The sequence below is a fragment of the Dreissena polymorpha genome, chromosome 3, assembly GCF_020536995.1.
Source record: "Dreissena polymorpha isolate Duluth1 chromosome 3, UMN_Dpol_1.0, whole genome shotgun sequence".
NCBI lineage: Eukaryota > Metazoa > Mollusca > Bivalvia > Myida > Dreissenidae > Dreissena > Dreissena polymorpha.
In genome coordinates this window covers 19,801,334-19,812,463 of record NC_068357.1, presented here as the reverse complement: position 1 = coordinate 19,812,463, position 11,130 = coordinate 19,801,334, and the positions used below count along the sequence as shown (strand labels likewise).

The 11,130-nt window shown below is 37.2% G+C and overlaps 1 protein-coding gene across 1 annotated transcript in view; it reads left to right on the top strand.

The window, feature by feature from the left end:
* The window catches only part of LOC127873210 (endoribonuclease Dicer-like), a 51,292-nt gene that overhangs the window by 2,475 nt on the left and 37,687 nt on the right, over positions 1-11,130 (top strand). The window contains exons 2-6 of the mRNA XM_052416968.1: positions 1,949-2,038; positions 2,992-3,154; positions 5,955-6,066; positions 6,748-8,047; positions 10,030-10,131. Coding sequence (XP_052272928.1) covers positions 1,949-2,038; positions 2,992-3,154; positions 5,955-6,066; positions 6,748-8,047; positions 10,030-10,131 — 1,767 coding nt within the window. The remainder of the gene's footprint in view (positions 1-1,948; positions 2,039-2,991; positions 3,155-5,954; positions 6,067-6,747; positions 8,048-10,029; positions 10,132-11,130) is intronic.

Below are 11,130 nucleotides of genomic sequence, written 5' to 3'. Positions count from 1 at the left end.
ACCACTCCAGTGCATGAACTGCAATGCACTCAATTCGCGCCAAATATCACTCGACCTTGGAATGCAGACAAGGGAAAGTCTAAACTATTCCAGCATAAGACCACGTGTTCGCCTGTTTATTGCACACATCTAAAAATAGACGAATGTTGCGTCACGTACAACAAGTATGGCATAGACCCCTGTATGAAAAAGAAAGGTGAATAGCAAAACTGCAAATTAAATGCGATGCGATGGTCCAAATAAAATTCTACAATGCCGATTAAAGAAATATAATTAAAAAGTTACAGAACTAGCTTAACCGTTAAAACACAACTACACTAATCCCACTTCCAGACACCATTGTGGTGTTTCTGTCGGCTAGCTCTTCTGTGGGTTCGTCAACAATTATCACAACCGCTAGCAAAGATACTATACTAGGGTACTCTTATGGGCATTGACTGGAAACTCGTCAGGATGGCATACATCGTTCTCGGCAGTACACTCTTCGAGGGAAACACTCGTCTGCTATCGTCCTCGGCTACACGCCACTGATCCTCCTGGGAATACTTACCACGCACAGGCTAATTCTCCAGGGCAACACACTAAGTCACAGGCTAATGCACAGTCTAATACCTACCGTCACAGGCTAATACACTTATCCTCCTGGAAATACTTACATCAGGGCGTCTATCCTCCTGGCAATGCCTACCTCAGGGAACACGTCTATTCACCTCCGTGGACCGGGTAGCAAGAGAGCATGGTCATCCCAGCAGGCATCCGCGTCCATCCGATTGACTCCACATCATGCAGCATGGTCCCGTCACATGAACATGATGTCACCGGCACTACAATATTGTCTGCTGCCTAAAAGCAAAGCTTTTGTAACATATTTCTCTTACCCGGGCAGGCATTGAAGAATCCACTCGACCGCTCGCATATGCGAGTGAATTTGAGGGTCGGGCGAGTAAAGTTTGTTAAATACTCGACCGACCGGGCGAGTGCTGTTTTTCAAGTTGAGAAGTATAAATTCAGTTCCAGAACTCCTGCCACATCTTTACAAATTGCGAACAATTTTTGGAACAAACAAAAAATAGGTTTAATACACAAAGAAACTGCACTTTTGTTTTGACAATGAAAAATGACGTCACGGGCACAGTAAAATTAATTCTTGAAATCGGCTGCGCTCTTTTCGTAGGTGTCAATGCTCTAATTAGCTAATGGATTAGAAGTGAAAAAAACAGTTGCATATATTTGTCATTCCGTGAAGAATAAAATGTCATTTTAAAGTAAATATCAATAAATAAAAAAAATACATATCTGGTTAATTATAATACTTCTTAAATTTAATTTAAAATAAACAGAAACAATAATTATTAATAAACAGAATAATCCGTGATCAGAAGCCTTAGCCAAAATTTACCATATTGTAACCATTTGTCAATCAAGCGTGTCTTTCAGTAAAAGTTCGTCTGAAATATTAAAACTCGGCATGGAAAAGGGTTCTATATTAAAATATCTGCAAGGTGGTGGAGACAGGGAACAGAAAGAACGGTCATCAAAACGAGAAGCGGAAAGTATTGAGAAAAGGAAACAGGTGCAGAAAACCTATTAGGAAAGCAAAAAAATCCATCAGATAATGTAGTCAATTTGTTTGCAGTTTAGTGTCACTACGTTACGTAGGTTAAAAAGGTTCTGGTTGATCATAACTATAAATATAGATATTTTTTTTTTAAATGCAGGGCGAGTAGATTTAAGTGAAGGGCGAGTGGATTGTCAGGCCTACTCGCCCTGCAGGACGAGTGGCTCTGGAAAAATTCTTCAATGCCTGCCGGGGTAGATTGCAGTATACTTAAAAGTTCCCGGACTACTTTTCATTAGTACCTGAGCCAACAGCATCTTATTAAGCTTAAGTAAATGAAGTCTGTAAATGAAAATATGTACTCACTTTCGATAACTAATCTTGTTGTAGATGGCTGGTCGTCCTCACTCAAAGAGACTGCCAAGGCATCTAAGAAATGAGGACATTCCAAAAGATGACTTCACTCCCAAATCCTACCAGGTGAGGTGTGATATTGGGAATAATGTGCAGTGAGTGTACATTGGATGTTTGTATTTGATTAGTTCATTCAATTATTGGTTTAAACCTATTTAATATAGCTCTAAACATTTGTATACACATAAGTGTCTTTGGAAAAGTCAAACCTGGTACATCATATCGTATTAAGCAACTGTTACTTAAGGTCTAAGGTCATTTTAATGTCGTGAAACTGATGCTCACTTACTCTGTGCATGATTGCTTCATCAGTACACACGTGCTAATAAAAAAATTCATATTTCCATGTTTATTGTGGTTTTTTAAAGGAATTTTTTTTTAAGGGAACAACTTGTTTAGGCTGTGTATTTAAGTGGTAGTGTTTTAGATTTTGCTCACAAAAGATTCCATGTTCAATTATAGGAAAGGCTTATTTTTGATGCAACCTTTTATCTTGAAAGTATAACAGATCTTTCAGGGCCTTTTTTTCCTTCTTTAGCAAGGGCCTTCTATAGGCACCTTCCCACAAGAGAAATCCTCCTTTCCCTCAGAGAATTTCTTTAAAGTAATGCAATTATCCCCAACTTTCTAGCTTAAATTGAGAGTTTGTTTCACCTTTTTCAGTTTTGTTGATAATTTAGTCCTGTTAATGGAAGGCTAAGCCCTTACCCAAAATCAAGAAAAAAGCCCTGCCTTAACAATTACAATAACTATAGTTTCGTAAACAAATATATTTCCTGGCATTAACAAAAAATAATCATCTTTGAACAGGTCCCGTTATGTACAGCATAGTTCAGTTTAGGTTTAGGAGCTTTGTGATTACCAGCCATGGTCTCTCCATGACCCTCTGAAAAAGAGTGAGTCTCATTCTGTGAAAACTGGATTTGCTGCAGTCACAGGCTATGTGGGACGATACTTTACACACATGCATTAAGCCCAGTTTTGCCAGAATAAGGCTTTCAGAAAATTCTCCTCTCCAGGTTGAGCTGTTGGCGTCAGCGCTGGCCCGTAACACGGTGGTATGCATGGGGTCCTCCTCAGGGCGGATGTTCATAGCCGTGATGCTGCTCAAGGAAATGGCGAGCCAGTTGAGGGTTCCAGTGGTTGACGGTGGCAGGCGATCCATCTTTCTTGTGGACTCAGGTTTGTTGAGCCTTGCTTAAGGATTGTTAAGCAGGAGCGATCCATCTTTCTTGTGTATTCAGATGGGTGATCCAATGAATATCATATATGATTGCATTTTCTTCTCCTTTCTGTTGATTTCAATCTTTTCAATAACAAGATTGTTTACAAACAATTGTTGGTTTTTACTTGATTGGATCTATTTCTTTATACTAACAAAAATGATCACTTCAGAATTTTTCTATAATGGTTGAATTTTCAAATGACTTGCCATCAGTGATAACCATGACAAGAAGGAGTTTTATATGCAAGAACCCAATTTCCACAGTCAATGCCACAATTAAATGTCAAAGTTAAATTCAGGAAATTGTACTTGACACCTTGTCATTGTTGTTTTTTTCTTCAGCATTGTCAGATTTTCATATAACTTGTCATAAGTGATAAGCGTGATTAGAGTGCACAAGAACCAGGGTCCAAGGTCTCTATTCAAAGTCAAAGCTTTTCAATAGCATGAATGGATTTTAATATACAGTCCTTTTCCTGAAATATCTAAATGTACAAGTCCATTAAACCATACATGCCATAATTTTGTAGGTCCAAAGCGGGACATTCCATAAAAAAATTGTCGGGACATTTGACCAAAAAGCAGGACACCTAGAACGATCTATCATTCCACCTTTACTATACTATAACAAAAACTCTTGATACTTTTATTCAAGACATAAAACATCTGATATGAAGTATGAAATCTAAAACATAACAATAACAGTTTTATTAAATAAGACAATAGCAAACAACGAAGATAATATTCATCTGTTTAAGAGTACAAAATCTAGAACATTACGACAACAATACTCATTATATTAATTTCAATGGCAAACATTAACGCAGGGGAGGCTATCCAATTGACTGAAAGTACGGGTTACAGTACACTATCTACCGAACAGTTACATCAGTTACACACGGAATGCGCGGCCGTACATTCCGTATTTTGTTTTTTTCTTATATACACAGATTAAACTGAATTGTGAATTGTCAGGCGCTGTATTGGGGTAGTGTCAAACTGTCATGAATAACAACACGTTGTTTTTATTACAATAACACAAGACAAGATGGGTACCACTTTTACTGTTTGTTGCGATGTTTTTTTAAGCATGTGTCCATGCGCAGTTTGTTACTTGTCAATTGTCGCGGCTTAATTGGAGTAGGGTCAAACTGTCATGCATAGCACCTCGTTGTTTTTAGCTTAATTGGAGTAGGGTCAAACTGTCATGCATAGCACCCTCGTTGTTTTTATTACAATTACACTAGACAGGATGGGTATCACTTATTGGACTGTTTGTTGCGATTTTGGTATATTGCACATTCGGAATATCCCGCTATATTGGAACTTAACATTGAATGTAAAAGACTCATTTATGACGTAGCGTTAATTTTACAAAACAATTGTTTTGTAAACCGTTTCAAACAAATACAAAATAAACACATTTTCAACATTTGTTTCATTATAATAAAACTATCGATAGCAATAAGCGACCACTATCTTGAAGACCACCATGGTGTGAATGCCTGATGAAATCAATAATTAGCCGATAAATCGCCGATAAGGTGTCATAAAAAACACTGGTACACACGATAAGTAGAATCGGATTGTTAATTGCGGGCAATAAAGGGATTAGCGGTGGTAAGTGTTAGCGAAACAGAGCTTGAATAGCGAATTTTATTGGGAACCTATACACCTTACATCGTTTTTTACGAATGTCGGGACAAATCGTCTCATGGCGGGACGGCGGGACAAAGGGCCCAAAAGCGGGACTGTCCCGCCGAGATCGGGACGTATGGCATGTATGACCCATTCCCAAAACTAAATGGTTAACAAAAATCCAATTTCTAAAAAAATGAAAAGGAAAACAATAATTATTTTTTAAAGTAGTGTCTAATAATTATTATATCTTGATATAATTTCAAGTACATCTAACACAGTATATAACTATAACTTGTATTATTTTGTTCTTCTAATTTTAAATATTAGGAAGAGTTATATTAAATAAGTTTTTCCCAAATAAGCTGACTTTTCGAATGATCAAATTCTAAAACACCACAAAATTTCATTTTTCCTAAGATGGCCAGGAAAAGGCCTGATTGTTACTTTTGAAATTGACTAGCATGGTAAGGCAGATTGTGATACGCAAGAACCATGTTCCTTGGTGCAAGGGTGCAAAAATATAGTCTTAAGCAAATTAAGCATTTGATAATTGCCCTGCATTAGTAACAAGCATTCTGAGAGTCACACACTATAGCCAAGTCCCTAAGCAAAGATGCAGGTGACAAATAAAGGTCAAAGGTAAAAAAGAGAATTCAATTCAGACTTTGTCTAATATTTATACGAACTTTTTTCTGAGGAGCAAATCTTAATTAAATTGGCTTTCTTTCTTGTGAAGAATGTACAATTTTATTTTATTTGATAAATAATGTTTCAAATGTTTAAACAATTGTTGCTTTTTGTAATTTTAGTTAAATTGATGCAATATTCCCTGATGTCATGTATATAGGTAATATTTCCATTATAATTGAAAAGATCAACAACACATCTTTTTAAGATTTTGTTAAATAAGAAATATGTACATGTAAACTATACTATATTTTCGTTTAGAAAAGACTTCCATATAACCTTAAATTCCATAAAAGCGGAAAGTGTTGTCCCTGATTAGCTGATGCTGGCAGAAGAGGCTAATCTGGGACGACACTTTATGCATATGACATGTATTAAGTCCCATTTTATCCATAACGAGGCTCTCATATTTCTGTTTGGTTTGTGTAGAAGAGATGCTAGATGAAGTAAGGCTGCGTCTTCAGCACCCATGTGACTTCCCTGTGACATGTGCTCGTAGCTCTGACATGGACACAATCGCCTGGAAGAAGCAGCTGGATTGGTAAGTTCTTTTCAAACCCACCTGGAGAAGCCTTTGCAAATAAAAATAACATGAAGTTGTGGGTGGGCACTTCTCCCTTACCCACCACGAACAGCCTCAGGGCATCTGAAGAAATTCCTTTGGGAAGCACTGACCTTGCACAGTGGTTAAGTGTATGTGGGTACATTAGTACATGATATGTTGCATATGCCTGTCCAACATTGACGGACTGTAACTTTGTGATTAAATTTCAAATGACTTCCAAATGTTCACTTTGAGGAGACAGCTTGTCCTGTTGTCCTTCTACCCACCTCAATGGTCAAGGTCACGCTAAGAGGTTGAGCTAAAAAATTTGGCACAATCTATTTCTAACTCTTAGTCAACATTTTTAAATATAATTGAGTTTTGCTCTTGGGAAAATGGTGCTTAATGCATGTGCTAAAGTTTGGTCCCTGATTAGCCTGTCCAGTCCGCACAGGCTTATCCTGGACAACACTTTCCCCTTTGATGGAATTTTTTGTTTACGTTAAAGTATTTTATAAACAAAAAAATCCAGTCTAGGCGGAAATTGATGTTCCTGATATGCCTGTGGAAACTGCACAGGTTATTCTGGGATAACACTCTACTCACTTGCATTAAGTCCAATTTTCCCATCGCTAGACTCAATTTTAATACGAAAGCATTATTTTTATTGTTCTACAGCTCTGGGGCAATTATCCTGACTGGCTCAGTATTCCTACAGTTGCTTAAAAGAGGTGTGGCCACGTTTGTTGACCTGAACCTGGTCATCTTCCACAACTGTCATAAAGTCCTGGAAGCCAGCCATCCATATCAGCACATCATGGACCTGTACAGAGACTGTCCCGTCACAAGTCAACCTAGGCTGCTCGGTCTGGCACCGAACATTCTGGATGGAAAATACCAGACCCCAAAACAATTGGCTGATCTCATAGCTTCCCTGGAGAAAGCTCTTTGTTCGGTCGCGGAAACTACGTCCCTGGTGATTCCTGAGAGGTATGGAATAAAGCCGAGAGAAGAAGTTATAGAGTGCGCGGATTATGAGGATAAGACCGGGCTTAAGGGCGAATTGTGTGAACTCTTGGAGGGGTCCATTGATTTTCTGGATGAGTGCAATATACAGATTAACGAGGAGCTGGATAAACGTGACCCAAGACAGATCCCGAAAGCTGCCCTCATCGAGTGCTATAATATTTTGTTCCATCTGGGACCCTGGTGTGCGCAGTGTTTGGCTAACATGTTGGTCAACCAGCTGGAGAAAATTGAGAAACAGAAAGAGTTTATTGCCATGAACAAAAAATTCCTGAAAATAGGGGCAACTACTTTACGCATGGTCTCTAAAATCTTTGATGAACATTTTAAAAAATGCGATTATTCTCTGGAAGAGTTGCTGAAGTACAGTACCCCCAAAGTGGCGGCATTGCTTGAGCACCTACGAAAATACCGTCCAAAAACAGATTTCGTTATCATAAGTGAAGAGCTAGATGATATGGATGGAGAGAATGACAGCAATTCAGATATGTCCGATGACTCTTACTTCTCTGATAATGATGTTGATGACGATGATGATGACTTTAAGTCTCCAAGCTCCAGACATATTCATGTAGCCGTGAAGAAAGTGAATCCAGGCCAAACAGGTAATACGGACACATTGACTTTCGATGAAGACACTGCACTTTGTGGACTTATCTTTGTGGACAATCAATATTCGGCATACGCTTTAAACAAATTTATCGAGGAGGCTTGCTCGTGGGACGAAGGGCTGTGTTTTGTGAAAAGCTCTCACCTCACTGGAAACAAGTCAATGTCAAAGGGACTGAAGTTGTACAAGAAACAGGAGGACACTTTGCGGAAGTTTCGAATGCAGGAGTTGAATTTGCTCATTTCTACAAGTGTGTTAGAAGAAGGGGTCGATGTACCAAAATGCAACTTTGTGGCGCGGTTTGAAATTCCAAGATCTTACAGATCTTACAGTCATTCCAAGGTGACAATGGCAATTTATTGATATTTTCTAATAATCTTAAGAAATCATTATTGAATCTTTCATTAATCAAATTTTTTTTAAAGTAATTATTTCTTAGGTAAGAGGTGGCTGTGTATGGCATTGGTTAAGAAAATTGATACTTATTATGTTGATAAACAAATCAAATAACATTGCAACTCTATGATATCGCGATTTGCAGGATCCAAAGACCCCGATATATCTGGTGCATGATATAACTTGTCATGTCATTCATGCATGTATATTTTTGGATTAGCATAGTTTTACATTTTCAAAACAAGTTATTTACCTTGACTTTATTGCTTTTTGTGTTATATCCGTGTGTTATACATATGTATGACATAAAAAACAAAATTCCATATAAGAATTGCTAAATGTGTATAATAAAATGTGTTATCCGAAAAGCATTGCCATCTTTTTGTTCACAAAGGATGACAAAATCTGGCCACAAATAAACACCCCTTGTTTTTTTTTCCTGTAAATTAATTGTAATCGTTAAAAGCATGCACAAAATTAGACCTCATGAACAATATCACAATATGCTTCCTTGTGGAAAACATGGACATTATTATTTGAATTCTGCATAAAAACTTCTTAGAGCATGGGAGACAACTCACTTGAAGATCTTAAATTTTGGATAAAAATTGACTGTGCAAAAAACTGTGCAAACTTTTCCTCTTAATTAAAAACATGTCGTTTATGTGCAAAAGTTGGTGAGATAGGTCAGTATTGATCCGTGACATTTACAGTTATTGTATACGCTATCATGTGGGGACTGTGTGTATTTGGCAGCCCGAGCTATATCATAAAATATCATATTGTAAAAATTTGGTTGCAGCATCATGACATGTGAACAGTTTTCAATTAATTCACTTCAAGGCTTCTCCAGGCTAAAATTTTCTTTAGATCAGCGATATTTTGGCCCAATTGAGGAAATTCTTAGCGGGAACAACCCTGAAATTGGGAAAAATTGCATCATGAAGTCTTCAGATTGGGAAATTGGTGTATCTGTTTTTATTATCACAAGTACTTTAAAATTGATAATCAAGTTTTGTCAAGTTGTTAATATTATATTGACTTGAGCTAAAGCCATAATGCTGCATAGGGACAATAACTAAATTTTGCATTTTATGTAAAAAAAAGTATTTTTGGAAGCCTTCAATTGGGATTTTTTTTTTTTTACAGCAATTGGGAAATTTTAGTTTGTATGCTCCCCCAAAATTTATTTTGGGGGGAGCATATAGTCACCGCTTCGTCTGGTTGTCCGTGTGTCCGTCCGTGCACAATTTTTGTCCGGGCTATTTCTCAGCAACTAATGACCGGAATTCAATGAAACTTTATGGAAAGCTTTACTACCAAGAGGAGATGTGCATATTATCAGCGGGTTCTGGTCGGATGATTTTTCACAGAGTTATGGCCCTTTGAAATTTTCCATTAACTGTACATATAGTGCAATTCTTGTCCGGGCTATTTCTCAGCAACTAATGACAGGAATTCAATGAAACTTTATGGGAAGCTTCACTACCAAGAGGAAATGTGCATATTATCAGCGGGTTCTGACTGGATGATTTTTTTACAGAGTTATGGCCCTTTGAAATTTTCTATTAAAAAATTATTGTTCCCCCAACTACTGTGCCCTCAAGACGTTTCCTTTTATCTGAATATATAGTGCAAAAGTGTTAAAAAAACAACTTTTGGGAGCATAACCTGTCGCCGACGGTTTCTTGTTTCCTCAATGGGAAAGTGGCAGTTTCCGGTACTTAATAAAGAAGGAACAAAATCGCTGTAGCTCTGGCAATATTTGTGTCATTTGGGCTATTTTTGGGGTTTTAATAATGAAAAAGTTGTAGCTAAATATTTTTCTTAACCTAAATGTGTCAATTCATAGTCATTGGATAATATGGCAAATGTTAGATTAAGCCCTGACTGTGGCTTTATTTTTAAATATCTTTCTCACTTTTCAGGGCAGGGCCCGTGCCAGAGAGGCAGAGTTTTTGATATTCATTGAAGAGGAACATTCAGACGCATTTGAATCGGAACTCAAAACATACAGAGACATAGAGAAGGTTTGTCCTCTTTCAGAAGTCGGAAAACTCAATTTGAGTCTCACTCTGGTGAAACGGGGGTAAATGGCTGTGCGTAAAATATCTTCCTAGATCAGCCTGTGCAGTCTTCATAGGCAAATCAGGGACTACACTTTATTCTTGTATTGTATTGCTGTTTAAAGGAAATCTCGAAAATGAAGTCGTGGTTGAAAGTGTCTTCCCTTATTAGTCGGTACGGACACGTTTTCCCAGAGCGTGGCCCATTTGTGTTTTATTACTTCCTGTAAATTGTACACTTGGAATGTTTTACCAAAGATGTGATTTTATAGATGCTCTTTGATCTAAGGGATCTCTACTGCGTCAAATCTTAAACTTTAAACCAAAAAAATTTTAATCAGAAATTGATATTATAAAGTAAGAAAATGTTTTGCGACAGAAGAAAAGTATGAAAATTATGCTACGATGTAAATACACATGTAAATTATGATGTAAATACACATATTTAATGTCTTTTTAATAAGACAAAAAAGTATTCTCGTTTGTATGCCCCCAAAGGAGGGAAGACATTTTAAAAGTCCATCCAATTTGAGTCTGTTTGTCCCAATCATGTTTCCATTTTAGCATTTAAATGCCATGATGGATTTTTATATAAATATTCTGTTGCATTTTGTCTCCTGAGTATTTTTCTCTAAAAACTTGCAGATATTAACCTGATCTTGGTTTGTTGGTTTGTTAGTCCACATGTACCTACATGGCTTACAGATCAAGTTGGAGTTTTGTTCTGGACCATTCACTTTTGACGACATAACGGGCCCTTGACTAACACATTTTCTCTAGAATTACAGTTTTTCCAGACTGTTTATCCTAAACGGTTGCAGATATTGACAAGATTTTTGGTGTGCGAGTCTATCTACATGACTTACATATCAAGTACGAGTTTTGTTTCGGTCCGTTGTTTTTTTACCAATGCACAGGTCTTGAACTAAGGAATTTTGTTTAAAATAACACTTTTTCTGGTTA